This window comes from Rhinatrema bivittatum, unplaced genomic scaffold (genome assembly GCF_901001135.1).
Source record: "Rhinatrema bivittatum unplaced genomic scaffold, aRhiBiv1.1, whole genome shotgun sequence".
Taxonomy (NCBI): Eukaryota; Metazoa; Chordata; class Amphibia; order Gymnophiona; family Rhinatrematidae; genus Rhinatrema; species Rhinatrema bivittatum.
This window is the reverse complement of record NW_021820466.1, coordinates 144,820-165,249: the sequence shown is the minus strand read 5'-3', so window position 1 is coordinate 165,249 and position 20,430 is coordinate 144,820. Positions and strand designations below refer to the sequence as shown.

The 20,430-nt window shown below is 47.2% G+C and overlaps 1 protein-coding gene across 2 annotated transcripts; it reads left to right on the top strand.

The window, feature by feature from the left end:
- The first annotated feature begins 5,850 nt into the window (after positions 1 to 5,850).
- On the top strand, positions 5,851 to 20,194 carry LOC115081655 (early activation antigen CD69-like). Of its 2 annotated transcripts, none has more exons than XM_029586079.1 (5): positions 5,851 to 5,899; positions 11,466 to 11,570; positions 18,488 to 18,675; positions 19,230 to 19,333; positions 19,651 to 20,194. In XM_029586079.1, exons 1-5 carry the CDS (start codon positions 5,866 to 5,868, stop codon positions 19,766 to 19,768), a joined length of 549 nt encoding a protein of 182 aa, XP_029441939.1. In that variant the 5' UTR covers positions 5,851 to 5,865; the 3' UTR covers positions 19,769 to 20,194. The 2 variants fall into 2 exon arrangements, with proteins under 2 accessions (XP_029441939.1, XP_029441938.1); XM_029586078.1 differs by lacking the exon at positions 5,851 to 5,899 and adding an exon at positions 5,939 to 6,216.
- The last annotated feature ends 236 nt before the right edge of the window (positions 20,195 to 20,430 follow it).

Below are 20,430 nucleotides of genomic sequence, written 5' to 3'. Positions count from 1 at the left end.
GGTGTTGAAGTTTAGAACTTGATGGCAGTTAAGGGTTAACGGCAGAGATACTTACAGGAGAGAGGAGGGGATCGAGCCAGAGAGAGAAGAGAAAGGAAAAAAAAAAAAAAAAAAGGGACATTTGGCTAGCCTGGGTGAATGAAAATTGTTTCGTTTGTTTTAACAGAACATTATTGAAAGTTAGTTGATGGTGTGCGTATGTGATAAAGATAGAATTGTGGTATGTTAATTAAAAGAAAGGAAGATTGTAGCTCCGAGTTTCTGCTGATTAAATTTATTCTCCAAGGTCCTTGCTAAAACTGTCTGTAATCTGACAAAGGATTGCTACTTGCAAAGAAATACCAGAACCAAGGGTCCCTTACAAATCATTTAGTGCCTTATGATGCGGGCTATTTTTCAGACATTTTATAGCAGCAAATTCATTGCGCCTTCACTCGATACATCCACAGGTTAGTCAATTATTCTCTAAAACCATGTTAATTATTGTTCTTACTTGTCTCCTATATATTATCTGTTATTTAAAAGTTACATTGGAACGCATGATAAAATATGAACTCTCTTTTGCTGACGCAGTTTATTTTGAAGCTGTCTCTGGGAAATTTAGAGAAATGATTAAGAATGGGTTCTTTGTTAAAGTTTTCCTTGTTGCTTCTTTGGCTAGCAGTAGTTAAATATGCAGAGCTACTCCCTGTTTTAAGGAACTGGCAAGATAAGACAGCCAAGCATGTGCAGCGCTGACTGTGGGAATTACAGGATGCCGTTTGTAAAAAAAAACAAAAACGGAGAAAACAAAGACTTAATATTAAAAATTTTGATTCAGTGGCAGGCGCAAGATAAGGATTATTGGAAGTTGTGGGCAAGAAAGGGGCCACTATGCAAGATTAGGAACAAGAGCAAATATGAGTCGGCCCAAATGATAAAGTAGTAGCACACACACACACACATATATATATATATATATATATTGCAATTATGTTCTTTTACCACTGGTGGGGGCTGGGCTCTGGCTATTACCATATGTTCTTAGTGTTTGCAATGTAATTGGTACAAGGCTCCCAAGGGTTTGATCATCACTCCTGCACACCTAAAGCGCCCCCCCTGGATCCTTGCCTGCAGATCCAGGTTGACTTTATTGAATTAACCCAATGCCAAACTTACAAGTATGAAGGAAGCAATGTTTTGCAGCTTCTCAGCCTCGTCAGAATTGATTTGCCTCCAGGCGCAGGTCACCTATTCAATTCCCAGATGGACTGTGATCTTTTCATCGTATTTTGAGATGTATGGGAACAGGGATCAGGAAGAGAAGAAAAGGGGCTCGTCCCTGCAACCAGGAACTTAATAATAGACCTGACATCCGAAAGAACCTGCAGAAGGCCGAAGGCTTTGAGGGCATGAACCTCAGCCAGTTAAAAGCTATAGCAGACCAAGTATGTGGAAAAGAAAAGAGAGAAGCAAGTAGAGACATGAAGGAGAAAGTGACTGTTAGCCGCCGCTCTCGAGGACACTCGGGACGGGAAGGAGCCAAGACAATGGCAGACCGCGAAGAGGAGGGGGAACAAGACCCCCCTTTGGGAAAGAATCAGTGTGCGTACTGCAAAAATGAAGGCCATTGGAAGAGAGACTGTGAAGAATGGCAAAAGAAATACGGGAGCCCTGCAGTGAATACTAACGACAAAAATGGACCTGCACCGACACAAAGGGGCCGAGGAGGAAGGAGATTGGACAACCCCCACTGGCAGATGGCGGGGGAGGCGACAAGGAGCATACAGCCTGAAGAGATCGGGAGGGAAGAATCCCCACTGACCATCTGGTGGAGATCCATGAGGTAACACAACAAAAATCAGGGGCCTGTTGGACTCAAAGGCCAACGATCTGTCATGACTGCACCAATCGGCCCCCCCGACGAAAGAGACTGTTTTTATAGTGGGTGCCTCAGGTCAGGTACTCACTGCCCCTCTGCAGAAAGAATGAAGTATACAAGTAGGCGGGACTATGGTATCCCTTATCGGATGGAACCTGCTGTGTAAGCCTCAGACCACATTGAGATTTCAACCAACAGGGGAAGTTAAAGCCTCCTTCGGGGACCATCCAGTGATACTCATCTGTCCCCTCCAAGAAGAATGGAGACTACATCTCCCCGTTCTTGAACAAATCACTCTGCATCGATACGAAGGGGATACCCCTCTTAACGAACAGCGCAGACAACTGATGGATAGTGTGCCCCAAGTATGGTCCGAACAGAACCCGGGAGGAATAGCTATCGACGCTACCCCCATATGGATAGAAATGAAGCAGAATGCACAGGTGATCAATCAACCTCAATACCCCATTCCATACATGGCCAGAGAAGGAATTGAAATACATCTGCAAAGACTGTATGATTTGGGAATTCTCAGGCGAATCCGATCTGCTTGGAACACCCCTCTACTGCCCGTAAAGAAACCCGGTTCTTCTGACTACCGACCTGTACAAGATTTACGGAAAGTGAATGATCAAGTAGCAGATCTAGTAGCCCTTGTACCAAATCCATACTCAATCTTGGCTCAAGTTTCCCCTACCTCCAAGTGGTACAGTGTCATTGACCTCAAAGATGCTTTCTTCTCCGTTCCAGTAGCAGAAGAATGCCAGAAGATCTTTGCCTTCACATGGGAAAATGCACAAACTGGAATCAAGCAGCAGTACACATGGACTCGCTTACCGCAAGGATTTAAGCACTCACCCAAGATGTTCGGGGAGCAACTGGCAAAAGACTTGAAGATGTACCAAGTCACGTATGGGCCAGTCATACAGTATGTGGATGACCTTCTGTTGTTTCGTGAAACGTATCACGAATGTGCTATAGCCACACTCCACTTGTTAAAGACGTTGTACTCAAAAGGATATCGTGCAAGTAAAAAGAAGGTGCAAATTTGTGAATTGGAAGTAGAATACTTGGGATTCCAAATCCGGGAAGGTACCCGTTGCCTTGGAATATCCCGTACCAGTTCAATACGAGGTCAACCTGTACCCACTTGCAAGAAAGAGCTCCGAGCGTTCCTTGGAGCTGCAGGATACTGTAGGCTGTGGATTGCTAACTACGCTGTTATCGCCCAGTCCCTGTACGACAAAGTTGCGGGGAAAGGAGGCGGAATCTCAGGCTTTTCAGTGGGAAACCCATGAGCTGACAAGCTTACAACAACTGAAAGATGCTTTGATTGAACCACCTGCTCTAGGATTGCCAGATGTAATGAAACCATTCCATCTATTCGTCGACGAAAAGAAAGGCATGGCCATTGGGGTATTGACTCAAACTCTAGGCTCATGGAAACGACCTGTTGCATATCTGTCAAAAGGAATGGACAATGTTGCAAAAAGATGGCCTGGTTGCCTTCAAAGCATTGCTGCTGCATGCTTACTGATACCCGAGGCTGTTAAGCTAACATTTGGACAGACTTTACAAGTAACAACTCCTCTTACTATTCAAGGACTACCAGAGACCCATGGATCAAAATGGATGACTAATTCACGTCTCGTCAAGTATCAAGCTCTGCTATGTGAAACTCCTGAAATCCAAATACAGGACAGCAAAAACTTGAACCCGGCCACTCTTATGCCGGCACCTGAACCCGTCGCACATGACTGTGAGGAGGTCATGACTACAATACATTCCAGTAGACCAGACCTGAGGGATCAACCCTGGCAGGGAGCTTGGACTTTATTCACTGATGGGAACAGCCAAATCATTCATGAGATACGTTCTGCTGGATATGCTGTTGTATTCGAAGATGAAATCATTGAGGCTCAACCTTTTCCCCCAGGAACGTCTGCACAAAAAGCTTAATTAATTGCTCTTACTCGAGCTCTGCAGTTGGCAGAAGAAAAACTGTAAATATCTATACAGACTCTAAATATGCCTTTCTTACAATTCAAGTGCATGGAGCATTATAGAGGGAAAACAACTGAACAATCAGGCTTCAGGCAGTCTTGGAGCTCATCACCAACGACTGCTCTCGCTCTTAAACTCTGGGCAAAAGAAAATACCAAAATTATGACTGCAGTGTACCAGAATAGATTGGTTTTAGATTACCCTCTGGCCCAGGAAGGAGGGTTTGTGGAACATTTAACCTCTCCAATTGTTGTTTACAGGTAGATGACCAAAACAAGGTTATCCAAGACATCACTGATCGCATGGTCAAGATGGCACACGTCCCTGTCCAGCAGTGGAATAGTGCTTGGGACTGGACCAATGGATTCCGTGGTTGGTTTTCCATGATCGGTGGATTTAAGAGCTTGTTTGTTATCCCAGCCAGTTTAATTCTGTTTTGTCTTTCAGGACCCTGAATTATTCCTTTCTTGCTCAAACCGCCTTCGTCGGGTGATGAAGTACATTGCTGAACGCAAAACAGCCACGCAGCTCCTGTTACTGTACATGTATTCCTCTGAGCCTATAGAACCTGTTTAACCATCCTCATGTTTTATCCTGGGCCATCTTCCCATACATGACAAGTTCGGGCTACAAAGGGGGGTGGAGCCAATAGGGCCCATCCGTCTCAAACCCGTGAAGAAACCATCGGACTGTTTGGGAAATTAGGGCCCCCTGAGAACTCAAATTGCTAATTTTTCTTGTTTCTGTTTCTTTCAGTTCCACAGTTGCGTTGTGATGGTGTGATACTTTTCATAGTGAATGATAAGTATCAAAGGGGGGAATGAAGGAGTCTGAACGCTTCAACCTGACAAAGGACTTCATGTACCAGAATTCCCTGCTTCATGACGGGTTTACTTACAGTCTGCAATACAGCTGTAATTAGGACATTGAGAAACTCTCTGTCAGCACATTGCACATTTTCATTTTTTTTTGGCTTCGCTGTTCTTATTCTCTGATAAGCTTTCACTGCTGTAACCTAGATTAGAACAATGGATGTATTATGTGATGGGCTGTATTACTGCAGACTCGCGAATTCCTTTCCAGAACTGCAAGTCCCAGCAGCCTCTCCTGCAGAACATGGGAGAAGTTTCACGAAAGTTCCAGGGTGTCTAGGGAGGGGGTCAGTAGCCCCTTCAGCCGGAATATGCTCGCTCAGCAGTTTGTAAAATGTTTGTTCAGCAAAACCAGAACGCATGTGTGAAAGATAAGAACTGTAAAGTGTATAAAGGTTTGCTCCGAAGGGGGCGTGGCATGCAGTTGTACTGAGCCTTTGTCTTAGCTGCATCTTGCTAGCAATAAAAGTCTATCTTTACGGATCAGTTGTCTGGACCTCCTTACTGATTAAAACAGACGGTTACACCAGCACCCCGATACTTTATCAGGGTGTCCTTCCCTTTCTAGAGGATAAATCCATATTCTGCTATTACCGTAATTAATAAGCAAGAGTAGCCTGGGATTTATTTGATATTTGGGTACTTGTGACTTGGATTGTCCTCTGTTGGACACAGGATGCTGGGCTTTATGGACCCTCGCTCTGACCCAGTATGGCTTGTTCTTATGTTCTTATCAGGCACTCTACAATACAGAAATAAAAGTGAAATAAACGGATATTGAAGGCAGCTGAAGGCGTGCGTCTTCCTAATGGGACCCCCAGCGAGAGTCCTTTATTGTAATGCTTGAGCGCATTTTCCGTTCCCAATCAGAAAACGGCTGCAAGATTGTTTGAAATGAACGCGCACTGGGGCTGCTTTTCTTGCAGCTTTCCCCTGATGCGCGCGTGAAACAACTCAAAGCTCGCCCAGCTCCGGAAAGCAACCAGGCGGCAGGCCCCGCCTCCGATGAGGTCACAGGGAGGGCGGTGCTTCCTATTAAAGGCAAGTTTTAAAGGGCTCCTGATGCTCGCTTGTAAGAAAATCCATGCAGAACAGCGGAAAGCAGCCAGGAGGCAGGCCCCGCCTCCGATGAGGTCACAGGGGGCGGCGCTTCCCATTAAAGGCAAGTTTTAAAGGGGTTCGTCTCGGTTAGGCTTGTACGATAAAAACTAAGAAAGTCTACGGAAAGGAAAGATGGCGAGGTTGAGTTTGAAAGCCCCGCCCTTTGTTTCTTGCGCTGCTGCTGCGCGCTGTCCCCTCTTCTCTTGCGTTTCTTTCATAAACCGGAGTCTGTGCGGATGTAGCGTTTAATTTTTCCCGCCCTTGTGATGAGCGGTGCGGGGGAGGCGGAAGAAAGCGAGGAGCAGGGGGTGAGTCTACGCGGGATCTCCCCATTGGAGGAGGAGGCGGAGGACGGAGGCAGCTCCCGGCGGAAGCGGGGTAAGGCGGGGACAGCCCCGGAGCGCGAGCCTCTCTGCGCAAAATGTTCCTTTAATTCCCCTTGCACTAAGGTAACGCGATCCAACTGCATCGGGAGCTTAAATAAAGGAAAAAGCATTCCCAGTCTCTGTATAATGCGCTGCCCCTCTGTTACAGCACAGCCCCCCCCCTGGCCGCGGGTTTTTTCCTGTCCTACCCCAGGAGGGCGCTAAACCGGGGAGGGCGGGTCACCGTGTGCTGAGGCTGAGACACGGGGGTGTCAGAGTCCTTCAGTCAGGGCCTCACAGGGGGGTGAAGTTTGAAAGAGCTGATTACAAAAGGCCCAGATACGCGCAACTCGTATTTTAGAAACGCGCAGATTCCGCGTGTGTGTGCGCGGGCGGGAGGGGCGTTCCGAGGCGCGGCCCGCAGTTTCGCCTCTGACTCCCGAACGGGTCGATACAGTATCGTGCGGTCGAAGATTGCCCGTCTGTAACGTGCTGGGAGCGCACAATACAGACGCGTAAGGCCATCCAGCGATACAGTCTCCAGTTTCACGCGTCCTTAGTGCTTCTTAAAACAGACGCATAACCCTTTCCGCACCCAGCATGTAAATGAACGAATTAGCTGTATAATGAAGGAATTAGCTATTCCCCTCCAATACCGTAACGGGCTGTTAGGAGTGAGGTAGGCGAGAATAAGGTAAGAGTAAAATAATATGTTTATTGATAATAATTCTAAGTATTAAAGGTATACAGTTCTAAGTACTAAAATATACAGTTCTAAGCATGTACAGTTCTTAATATTAAAAGGTACAGTTCTTACAGTTCTTAAGCATCAAAAACAATTCTAAGCATATTCATCTGTATCCGTGCACAATATTTCGGCCAATACTCACAATACCCTTTTCATCAGCCTGTCTCAGAGAGAGAGCCCAGTACAGGCAAAAGGGATCCAGTCACTTCGTACGTCTACAAAGTGACACGCAGTACTTTGCTGGCATAGCAAAGCAAAAGTATGTTTCTCGCTCTCCCCGTTTTGCAGCCATAGCTGCTCGTCCTTTATAGCCCAATGTCAACAAGTGTGCGTGCCAAACTAGACTGTGTGTTTGTGGGACAGGATTACTCCTTGCCAGCAGTTCCAGTCTAAACAATACTCAAGGAGAGATAGTCAGGTCATCTCTACTCCAGGCCAAATGTCAGTGCTGCAGCTGATTCTGCAGTTTCCCTAACACGGGCGCTGATATTATCTCCTTAGTAACCCGCTGTTTTGCCGCGGCCTTAACCTGTTAGTTTACCGCCTCCCCCTAGTAGGTGTTAGGACTGTGAGTCTAGTAACAAATCCATCGACACCGCTTAAGATACTCAAACACAATAAAACACAATAAAAAAAAAAAGCGGTCGTGCCAGGCCTGTCCAAAGTCTCAAGGGCTTGGCAAAACAGAGAGGTCTTCAGTGCTTTCTTAAAGGCCTTAGGGCGTGGGATCGTACGAAGGACTTCTGGCAGCGAGGGCCAGCTCCTGAGAACACCCTCTCTAGTAGAGGAGAGGTCTGCTACTTCCATAAGGAATTTATTGGCTGAGCGCAAGGCTCTGGGAGGTTTATGTATTCGCCGTACGGTGCTGACTCAGACGGACCTATCGCTGTTCCGAATAAGAGTTGCAACTTATAGTGCGTGCGCCGATACATAGGGAGCCAGCGCAGTGCCTTCAGGACCAGGGTGATGTGGTCACGTGGCTTTGTGCCCATCGGTAAACGATCGGCAGACTTTTGGACAATCTACAGTGCCCTGATGGAGCAAACTGGTAACGCAAGGTCTAAGGCATTGCAGTGGTTCTTTAGAATAAGAGCTTGGGGTAGAAAGTGAAAATCAGATTGTTCAAGCAAGGTTTTAGGTGGTGCATAATCTGTAAAAGGTCTGCTTTTAGGACAGAATTAATTTGAGCCTTCACAGATAGCGTAGAATCAATAAGGACTCCCAAATTTCACATTTTGTGCTCGGTTGGTATGCAGGTGCCCTGAATGTTGAGAGCGGTGGAATAGGCGATTTGGCGTTTGATAGAATAATAATTTCAGTCTTGTGGATGTTATGTTGACGTTTATTGTGTGTGAACCAGCACATCACACAGTTCATGTAAAGGGAAACCAGGTCAAAGGTGTAATCCCAGGAACGGTCATAAGATATTAACCCGGATAATGTCCGCGTACGGTTTGGAATTGACTCCTAGGCAGGGAGGAATTTTGCGTAAAGGTGAGAGGGATATGTAGAGGAGAGTGGCTGAGAGGGACACCAGGAAGAGGGTGCGCTGCCCATTCTGACGTAAACCGGTCTAAGACTGTACCTGTGACCCCTAGGGATGAGAATCGTATGCTCCAGAGTGTCAGACGTAGCGGATGTGCCCAAGAGGACCATCGCGTGGTTAACGTTCACGTGAAAACCCCTTAGAACTGTGTCGGCATTAGATAGCGGAAGAGTCTCCGTGCTGGACCCCCTACGAAAGCCAAAGTGAAACCGAGAGGGAGTGTGTGACTGCTCCTCCAGAAAACCAGGAAAAGTTGTTCAAGGACCTGAATTGCTTTTAAGAGGAAGGGCCGTGATGAAATGGACAGGATGAGCGTTAGGTTTCTTCAGAATCAGGTCTGACTGTGGCTCGTTTCACAGAGAAGAGATGGGTGATGCTTGCAGTAGATGGGCTGACATCATCCTTGACCGGTTTCAGGGTGGCAGTGGGACATGGGTTTAAGAGAGAGGAACAGGGTCTCAGTCGGTCGATAACACAGGAAATCTCGTTCACTGTGACGGGATCGAAGGCGTCCTGGGTAGGACAACTAAGTGCAGTTTTCGGTTGGGAGGGAGGCAGTAGGTGCAGAGCTGTCACAAATGTATTTAGTTTGTATTTTAGACATTTCATTAACCGTTGTTCCATGTATAGATCACGACGGTTTACAAAGTGACATTCATAATTATAACTCGACAAAGATTGACCTTAAGAGGTGGTATTCAATGGCAGGCGTTAGTATCTATCAAGTGAAAGTTTGTAGTACATATTAGTAATTGATCTGGTACATAAGGCAAAGTGTACGGGTAATTAAATTAAACTAATAGTTTTCACATCTTAGTCAAATCAGTTCAATCTTCTCATTAAAGAAATTGGTTACATTTGACAGAGGCAGCGGCTAAGTCAAAGCTTCCTTTTGAGGCCGATAGACATTTGACTGCATGAAATAGTTCATAAAGGTGGTTGCCAGCTGCATGTATAAGTTAAGAATAATTTAAACTCCTGCAGGCTGAAACCATGCTTCAAGGACTGACACATAAAATAGGAACATAAGAACATGCCATTCTGAGTCAGACCAAGGGTCCATCAATCCCAGTATCTTGTTTCCAGCAGTGGCCAATCCAGATCACAAGTACCTGGCAGGATCCCAAGGGGTAGAAAGATTCGAAGCTTCTTATCCCAAGAATAAGAAGTGGATTCTGCAACTCTACCTTAATAATGGTTCATGGACTTTTTCTCTAGGAACTTGTCCAAACCTTTTTTTTAAAACGCAGCTTTCACCACATCCTCTGGCTTCTTAGTTGACGCACATCTGAACCTGAAAAACCATATTTCCTCTGTCATTAAAGGAGGTTTGTATAAACTCATGGTTATTAAAAAGCTTAAGCCTCTACTCCACACACATGATCTCAAAACTGTCGTCCAGGCCACCTTATCTTCTAAGCTCGACTACTGCAATTCCCTTTACCTTGGCCTCCCTCGCTCCACCATCAGACCTCTACAGATATTACAAAACGCTACAGCAAGGATCATTAGCAATGCCCACAAATCAGATCACACAATCCCCATCCTCAAGGACCTTCATTGCCCCCATCTCCTACCATATAAGTCTTAAAATCCTCACCATCATTCATAAAGCCATCCACAGCAACTACTCCTCTTCATGGCTAAGCGAGCCACTGAAACTTACTCAATCCTCCCGCCCCACCAGAACCAATCGTAAATGCACCTTGCAAGCCCGACTCACAACCACGAGAGATCGTGCCCTGTCGACTGCCGGCCCCACTCACTGGAGCCCTGCCCCCTCAAATTCCGAAAATGCTGGAGACTTGGCTCTTCCACCAGGCTTTCCCGGATTGATCGCTCGCTGTCCCCTGTCCCCCTTCCCATCTCTTCCGACGTCACCCAAAGTAACCTGCAGAATCAACCTATTATCGTAACACTTTCACTCTTTTTTTCTAATTCCTCTCTTCCATTTTAGTGTAGCGTTCTTTTCTGGTCCTCTTTCTGTTAAATTTGCTTCTCTCCTGCTTCCTATTTCCTACTTATCGGTTGTCCTGTTCCTCCTCCCCTGTTTTATTGTATCTTCCACCTTTTGTTTAAAATGTAAACCGATATTTATTTATTTATTTATTTGTGTTTTTCTATACCGGCATTCACGGGAGTACGTATCATGTCGGTTTACATAAAACAAGGGGTGATCAATACATTATAACATACATAACTAAAACATAAGAGTATACATTACAGTAGTATAAAACAAGTGCACGGAAGAGAAAGTTACAATAAACAGGGGTTGTTCTAACTGGGATTAGAGTTAAAGGAAAGATAAACAAGTTTAATAAGAATTGATATGATGTGTATTTTAATGTCGGTATAGAAAAACTGTCAAATTTCAGAGGATTTATGGAAGTTCCTGTAGATTTTTGATTGAACGTATTTTAAAGCTCAGCGCTGCCACATTACGTTATTTTCTCAGTACAAAACACACAAACTTCTTTCTTGCTGATTCTATTTAATTGTCCAGCTGAAATAGTGCTTTCACATATTTTACAAGCTCTTTATAGGCTTCTAGAGTCGCCTTTATGCACCTGTGAGAATTGTGGGGTGCTTATGTGCTGTTTGTCATCAGAAACCTGGGCCTCATTCACCTGTAACTAATGAAAAGGCAGCTGCAAAGGAGACCTTTCAATCCAAGGAGAGAGGCCCTAAGATTTACTCATCTCTTCCCCCAAAATACTAAACAAAACCAGAAAACCGCAGTAATAAGAAATAAAATGGCTTCTGATGGACCAGAGGAGAAGCAGTAGAGCTGGCATCGAGGGCTGCAGAGTATTTGGGCCGTGTCCATGGGCAGCTTTCTGTCTCTTAGCAGTGTCGGGAACGTGGAGGTCAGGAAGCCGCCTCTGTCCTGTTCCTTGAAGAGATGTGAAAATGATCCAAAGCTGTTCCAGGTCTGTTTGCAACCAGTGACTCTCTCTCTTTCTTTCAGGACAGGCAGACGTCCTCTGCAGAAGGTTTCCCGTGCCCGTGATCGCTCTGGTGCTACTCACTGCTCTGTCTCTGGCTGTCATTCTGGGTATAATAATCCAGGCAGGTAAGTGAGATGCACCGGGACGCTTTCTGTACACAGCACCGCACAGCAGGAGGGAGAGTAGTTAAATCACAAGCAAATTGTGATACATTACAGGAGGACCTTGCAAGTCTGGAAGATTGGGCATCCAAATGGCAGATGAAATTTAATGTGGATAAGTGCAAGGTGATGCATATAGGGAAAAATAACCCTTGCTGTAGTTACACGATGTTAGGTTCCATATTAGGTGCTACCACCCAGGAAAAAGATCTAGGTGTCATAGTGGATAATACTTTAAAATCGTCGGCTCAGTGTGCTGCAGCAGTCAAAAAAGCAAACAGAATGCTGGGAATTATTAGAAAGGGAATGGTTAATAGAACAGAAAATGTCATAATGCCTCTGTATCGCTCCATGGTGAGACCACACCTTGAATACTGTGTACAATTCTGGTCACTGCATCTCAAAAAAGATATAATTGCGATGGAGAAGGTACAGAGAAGGGCTACCAAAATGATAAAGGGAATGGAACAACTCCCCTATGAGGAAAGACTAAAGAGGTTAGGGCTGTTCAGCTTGGAGAAGAGACGACTGAGGGGGGATATGATAGAGGTGTTTAAAATCATGAGAGGTCTAGAACGGGTAGATGTGACTCGGTTATTTACTCTTTCGAATAATAGAAAGACTAGGGGGCACTCCATGAAGTTAGCAAGTAGCACATTTAAGACTAATCGGAGAAAGTTCTTTTTCACTCAACGCACAATAAAGCTCTGGAATTTGTTGCCAGAGGATGTGGTTAGTGCAGTTAGTGTAGCTGTGTTTAAAAAAGGATTGGATACGTTCTTGGAGGAGAAGTCCATTAACTGCTATTAATCAAGTTTACTTAGGGAATAGCCACTGCTATTACTGGCATCAGTAGCATGGGATCTTCTTAGTGTTTGGGTAATTGCCAGGTTCTTGTGGCCTGGATTGGCCACTCACTCACTCACTCACTCCTCTGTCTCATACATGCTTGGTGCAGAGGCAGACCTAGAAAGCAGAGCATCACTATTCCTCAAAACAATACAATCAAGAAATATAAATCAATCAGAATAGAAAAACAGTACTAAAAAATATACATTTAGAAGCTCCTTTACACATTTTAAACATTTCCTAAATATTGACAAAATATTTCAAAACAGCAGACATCAAATAAACCCCACTAATGAAAACTAATAAGGATTTTAAAAATCCCCACTCTCCATAACTGTCACCCTGATATTGTCGTGAACTGGGGGTGCACACACAGAGACACAAACAAAATATGCTCCCTCTATCTCTCAGACACCTGCACACGCACACCCACACACACACAGAGACACAAACAAAATATGCTCCCTCTATCTCTCAGACACCTGCACACGCACACCCACACACACACAGAGACACAAACAAAATATGCTCCCCCTGTCTCTCACACACCTACACACTTGGTGAGAGACAGGGGGAGCTTGAGTGTGTGTGTGTGACGCACACGTTTCCTCCGTCTCTCATGCATATACAGATGATTCCTCTCCCTCCCACCCCTGCACACAGGCATCCTCTCCGATACATATATATACACAGGTACATACGCACCCATTCATACACACAACCTCGTATACACAGACACCATACACTGGCACTTCTGCCGCTGGCTCCAGCAATTCCTGGCTGCACCCTGGGACCTCTCCTTGCTACACGGCCGACGATGTGGCTGACCCCCCCAGGAACGCTGCCACGCCGGGGACGCCATGTGCTTGGACTGCTTAGGCGCGCACGTGGCAGTTTACTCTTTAAAGGGCCAGCGGTGGGATAATCAGTGTCACCCGACGCCTCGGCAGCAGGTTTCCTTGTGCCCTGTCCTGCTCCTGCGTTGTCTTCAGGCGTGACCTGGTTCGCCCTTGCTGTTGTCCGCCGGCCCTGGCTCGGCTCGTTCATCCTCTCTCTCTCTTGCTTGCTGTCTGCCCAGGCCTCGGGTCGTCTCGCGTCCTGCTTCCGATCAGCGCCGCCTGCCGACGGTGAGGACCCTTTGGTGCAACCTCTGAAGAAGGTCCCCAATCTCATCTCAGCCCGAGGGTCCACATGAGTAACAGGCTTCTCCCTAGGACCTTGCTTTTGCTGCCAGGGAGTGTAAACCCTGCCAGGACGTCGCTCCGCACCGCCACAGGACCCTCCCGCCGGCGGCAACGACACCTCCCCCCCCCCCCCCCCCCCCGTAACTCTCAGGAAGGGGAGGGGGTCACTGCTTCCTATGATCGAAGCTGAGTGGGAAGGGGACATGGGGCATGAGATCGCAGTTCGGGCGAGAGGGTGGTGCCGTTCGCCTGCTCAGGGGGGGCTAAGGGGTAGAGTGGTCATGATGAGGGTCATAGAATCGCCTTTCTCTTTATTTTCCATCTTCCTGAGTGATGATTTTCTTTCTATGCATTTATTGTATTCATTTATTCAGTCTTGAGTCGTCGAGCAAATTAACATTTGTACAATAGTAAAAATAAAAGGCTCCACGAGATTATACAGAGAGAAAAAAAGAAGCTGACAGTCGTTGCCATGCAAATCAGGTTACAGGCTGCTCGTTGGATATTAGGAAAGGTTTGCTCCATGCAGGAGGTGGCCTTTACCTGTACAGAATGCACCAGGCGCTGGCATTTCCCCACCAGTCTGAGGCCAGCTTGCAGGGCACCCAGCAAAGCTTCAAAGGCAGAGAGGAATGAAGAAAAGAGGAGTTACATTCAGACAACAGCCAACAAGTACTGAATTGCACAGTCTGGTGGGTAAACAAATAAGTGTGAGAGTAGCTTGCTTATTGCGGCAGTTACTACCCCTAACAAATTAAGCCTTATACTTCACTTTGATACAGCTCCAACCCTGATCTCTGCATCATTGGTGAGGTTAGAATAAAAAAAGCTACCAATAAGGGCCCTGAACTCAGCGGTCGGAGTAACAGATAAGTATTTTCCATATTTTGAAAAATGTAGGCATGGTGAATTTTTCTGAACAAAACACTTAAGATTTTATACCATTTATTGATCAATTATAAAATATTTTTTATGTAAGTCGCTGGGTTACAATACAACAAAATCCCAGCTCTAACTAGATACAAAACAATTACGAAAAGCAGTTAGGCTGCTGAATGGGCAGAGCCTGTCACCTCTAGGACTGGAGGGATCAGGGGATGGGAGCAGGGATACGGAGCCTGTCACCTCTAGGACTGGAGGGATCAGGGGATGGGAGCAGGGATACGGAGCCTGTCACCTCTAGGACTGGAGGGGTCAGGGGATGGGAGCAGGGATACGGAGCCTGTCACCTCTAGGACTGGAGGGATCAGGGGATGGACACAGGGATACAGAGCCTGTCACCTCTAGGACTGGAGGGGTCAGGGGATGGGAGCAGGGATACGGAGCCTGTCACCTCTAGGACTGGAGGGGTCAGGGGATGGGAGCAGGGATACGGAGCCTGTCACCTCTAGGACTGGAGGGATCAGGGGATGGGAGCAGGGATACAGAGCCTGTCACCTCTAGGACTGGAGGGATCAGGGGATGGGAGCAGGAATACAGAGCCTGTCACCTCTAGGACTGGAGGGATCAGGGGATGGGAGCAGGGATACAGAGCCTGTCACCTCTAGGACTGGAGGGATCAGGGGATGGGTGCAGGGATACAGAGCCTGTCACCTCTAGGACTGGAGGGATCAGGGGATGGGAGCAGGGATACGGAGCCTGTCACCTCTAGGACTGGAGGGATCAGGGGATGGGAGCAGGAATACAGAGCCTGTCACCTCTAGGACTGGAGGGATCAGGGGATGGGTGCAGGGATACAGAGCCTGTCACCTCTAGGACTGGAGGGATCAGGGGATGGGGGCAGGGATACAGAGCCTGTCACCTCTAGGACTGGAGGGATCAGGGGATGGGAGCAGGGATACAGATCCTGTCACCTCTAGGACTGGAGGGCTCAGGGGATGGGAGCAGGGATACAGAGCCTGTCACCTCTAGGACTGGAGGGATCAGGGGATGGGAGCAGGGATACAGAGCCTGTCACCTCTAGGACTGGAGGGATCAGGGGATGGGAGCAGGGATACAGAGCCTGTCACCTCTAGGACTGGAGGGATCAGGGGATGGGAGCAGGGATACAGAGCCTGTCACCTCTAGGACCGGAGGGATCAGGGGATGGGAGCAGGGATACAGAGCCTGTCACCTCTAGGACTGGAGGGGTCAGGGGATGGGAGCAGGGATACAGAGCCTATCACCTCTAGGACTGGATGGATCAGGGGATGGGAGCAGGGATACAGAGCCTGTCACCTCTAGGACTGGAGGGATCAGGGGATGAGTACAGGGATACAGAGCCTGTCACCTCTAGGACTGGAGGGATCAGGGGATGAGTACAGGGATACAGAGCCTGTCACCTCTAGGACTGGAGGGATCAGGGGATGAGTACAGGGATACAGAGCCCGTCACCTCTAGGACTGGAGGGATCAGGAGATGGGGGCAGGGATACAGAGCCTGTCACCTCTAGGACTGGAGGGATCAGGGGATGAGTACAGGGATACAGAGCCTGTCATGGGAGCTTATGTAGAGGCAGGAAGCCTTTACTCCTTCAGGTTAAAGCTGATTCCACTAGGGCCCAGGCAGTATCCTGAGAGGGAGCTAAGCTACTGTCTCCCGTCCATATTGGCAGAGCAGCGACGAGGTCCTCCGTGCACACCTTCTCCAGATTATATCGCCTGGACATTCAGGCCCTGGAGGATGCAGCCTTTGCAAGGGTAGTGCTATCTGAACTGCGGGAAGCCTCCCACCCCGTTCGGGAGCAGCTTTTGTGCATCCCATTTGGTCCTGAGTCCATCTGGCTACACGCTAGGAAATGGAGAAATTACTTACCTGATAGTTTTGTTTTCCTTAGTGTAGAGAGATGGACTCAGCATCCCACCTACGGTTGCCCATGAACGGTGTCAAGGAATCGCACATGAATCTCGAATCCAAAGAGGTCACGGGTAAGCCATCACCCTATCCCTATCCCTATCACCTGGGATTCAGAGCTTGTTTGGTTGAGTACAGTTACGGTCACCAGTTTTAATTAAGTTCTTAAACAAGTTCTTAAATTGTATTCATTTTTTCGAAAGTACATCCACAATGGTTTTTGAGGAGAAGACTGAGGGGCTGAGGTCACTGCAGGGGTGAATCTAGGGTGAGGTCAGCTTTCAAACCTGACTCTGTCTCCATCTGCTGGCAGGGGAGCATAACCCATTGGTCCTGAGTCCATCTGTCTACACTACAGAAAACAAAATTATCAGGTAAATAATTTCTCCATTTTATATTGAATACGCCATTTAATAAGTAGCCACTGTAAACTAAAGAGACCTGGGGAAATGTGGTCATGCAATTTCTTATCAGACAGTAGGCGCATCACTGAAGAGGTTGAATGGAGGATTGGGTTTATGCTACGTAAAGGGAACTGCAGTAATCAATTCCTGTGAGTATCAAGGACTGAAGCACTGTTTGAAAGGCTGATGGGTCTAACAATGGTTTAATGTGCTTTAAAATGAGGATTTGAGTACAGATGTAATGTGCGTCTGCATGTGTAACTTGGGGTCGGGATGACACCAAGCTTGCGAGCATAGTTAGAGAAACTGATGACCGGATTATCAAAGTGAGGATGTCCGAAAATCATTATTTCTGTCTTTGCAAAATTTAAACTGAGTTTATTGTGAGACAACCAAGTTGTAACTGAAGAGAGACATAGTACGTACATTGTGACGTGGATTTCCAGTCGTGCCAGGTGGGAAAATGGAACTGAATATCTTCAGCATAAAGGCGATAGAGAGGAAACGCCTGATGTAGAGAGGAGCTGGCAAATAGCAGTAAGAAAACGCCTGATGTAGAGAGGAGCTGGCAAATAGCAGTAAGGTACACGTTGAATAGGGGAGCTCTGAGGGGCTGCTTTGGGGTTGCACTTTAATGCACAGAAAAAAAGGTGATTATTGCCCCTGTATAGGTCCCTGGTGAGACCTCACTGGGAATACTGAGTACAATTCTGGAGACCCCACCTCCAAAAAGATAGAAACAGGAGGGAGTCGCTCCAGAGGGAAGCTACTAAAATGATCGGTGGTCTTCATCCTAAAGCACATGGGGATGGACTTAGGGGAGATAGGATAGAGACATTCAGATATCTCAGAGGTTTCCAGGCACAGGAGCTGAGCCTCTTTCAATGGGAAGGAGGTTCTACAACGAGGGCTCACGGGATGAGGGTGAAAGGGGGCAGACTCAGGAGTAACCTTAGGAAATCCCTCTTTACAGAGAGGGAGGTGGATGCATGGAACGGCCCCCAGTGCAGGCACTGGAGACAAGGACAGGATCTGAATTCAGGAGAACCTGGGATAGATACAGGGATCTCCGAGGGAGTGGTAGGGCTCATAAAACTGAATAGTCGTTGCAGATGGGCAGACTAGGAAGGCTGTAGTGGTCTTTTTCTGTGCTTATGTTTCTGTGTAAAAACAAAAAAAATATAAAGTGATGCTTTTTTCTTGGACTAACAATACAGAATTAGACAAGTGACTAGAAACTTAAAAGCAAGCTAGATATTGTATGTACGGAGCTCCCAGATTTCCAGTTGTAGGGATAAATGACTGACTTGACGTTTGTTTCATCTGTAATTTGTTCTTATGTAGAAAAGCCTGAGAAATGAGATGTTTTTGTAATGTGGGGTGATGCGGGCTCCGTGTTATCTTCCTGATTGTACACTGCTTTGCATGATCTTTTCTGGCGCAGGTGGTATAGAGGATTTCCTTAACTAAATAAAATAAATATGAAGGTCCTCTCTTATATAATTAAAGAAACCAGAAGTGCATGAGTGGGGAGAGCTTGAAGGCTGAATGCTGTGGGAGGAGAGATACAAGGACAGTGACTCTGACCTGTGATTATTCTCTCATTCTGTAGGAACCCAATGCAAGGTTTGTGGAGACCCCTCGGCCCGTCCTCCTGCGGATCCCTGTGCAGACGGCTGGATCCAGTACAGAGGGAAATGTTACTTTTTCTCTGAGAACAGCACAGACTGGGACACGGCCCAGAGCTTCTGCGCCTCTCACAGCGCCTCCCTCGCTCTCATCGAGACCCGGCAGGAACTGGTGAGTGTGAGGGGTCCCTCCCACAGCAGCCTGGGGAGGAGGTGCACGTCTCTAGGGAAATGGTGGTGGTCCTTGGTATGAAGTAGGTTTGTGTCCACCCCTCACCCCCTGTAGCTCCATTCTCTGCTGAGGTTACTGGACTGCACAGGCCATGCATGATGGGTCCTTGATGAAAACCAGATGAGGGGAGAGGAGCCTGAGTTGGGATGACTCCCTGATGAGAACCAGGAGAGAGAGAGAGAGTTTCTGGGCCGTGCATGATGATTCCTTGCAGGGAACTGGATAGGGAGAAGAGAGACAGTTTGTAATGATTCCCTGATAAGAGCTGGATGAGGAAGGAGAGTGGCTGTGCATGATGGAGCTGAACAGGAAGTGAAGTGGGCGTTACGATTCCCTGAGGAGAGTACAGAGAGAAGCTGTGCAGGGTTGAGCGAGACGTGTACCTTACTTCACCTGTAGGGCAGGGTTTGGTGCAGGGAGACCCAGCTGTGCCTTTAATATCCGGGAGTCCCTCCTGGAGGAAAAGCTGAAGGTTGTGCTTTTATTTTTCCAAGGATTTCACAATTCGCTATAAAGGCCGCTCCGATCACTGGATCGGCCTGAGAAGAGAGCAAGGGCAGCCGTGGAGATGGACGGATGGATGGGAGTTCAATAACCTGTAAGTCTTGCTGAATGCGATGTGCAGAGGGGGCCGGGAGTGACAGGAGCTTCATCACTGACTAAGGGGGCCTTACAGCATTAGCAGCACCCGGCCTGGCTCTCGAAGGGGCTCCTGATGGTTGCCCCTATCGGCCCTCGAGACATTGGGAAGGGAAATCCTATTGGTCAAGGCTTCTGAGCCAACAAGGCCATTTATTTCCTGAGAAGAGAGCCTGGAAACGGCGTTTCCTCATCTTTACTCCTGGTTTCCCTTTGCCGATGTTCCCTACACATTATTTCACTTTCTTTTACTCAATGCTCTTCCTGTTGTTGCAGGTTTAGCATTTCCCAGGAGCCGGGTTGTGCCTACCTGACTGACGGCACCGTCAGGAGTGCAAACTGCCTGATGTACAGGAACTGGATCTGCACCCAGCCAGCGCAGCAGCGTCTTTAGGAAGAGCAGGGAAGGGACCTGCCTTCCATGTCCGGGCACCCACGCTGGGCTATAATTGACTCTCCCAGAGTGCTTTGTGTTTCCAATTACAACTCAAGGGCTCTGCTGCACGGATGAGACCCAAACAGGTCAAAATGTGCAAACTCAAGACTCTTCTGGCGTTTCTTCACTCCTTCAGGTCAGGATTAGCCCCCCCACCAGAGAGACTGGCTTTTGCACCATTGCAGGCATGGAAATGTAGTTTTTGGGTTTTTTTTTTATAATGTAATGTTTATTAACCGCTTTCATGTTTGAGCACAATGTACATATGTATGCAGATATGCAACGTCATACTACAGATCATGATGCATTGATAATTGTATTATGTATATCCTACTGCTGTGAAATAAGCAGAACTGTATAAACCAAGTCCAACAAGTGGCGTCATCCTGCCTGCTTTTGTGGATATCTCAGGTTATTATGTATCTAATAGAGAAGTCACTGGTGTGGCGAGGAGACCCCCTCTCCGCCATTGGGTGTATGGCCGCCAAATCTGGTGAAACCTGGGTAGATGGTGATGTCTTTGGGTGATGATCGTACACAGGGATCTCACTGTATCCGGTTTCTGGAGTAAAGTGTCTTTCCTTGGAACCACAGGTTGCCACCAGTAAGCATCTGGCCCC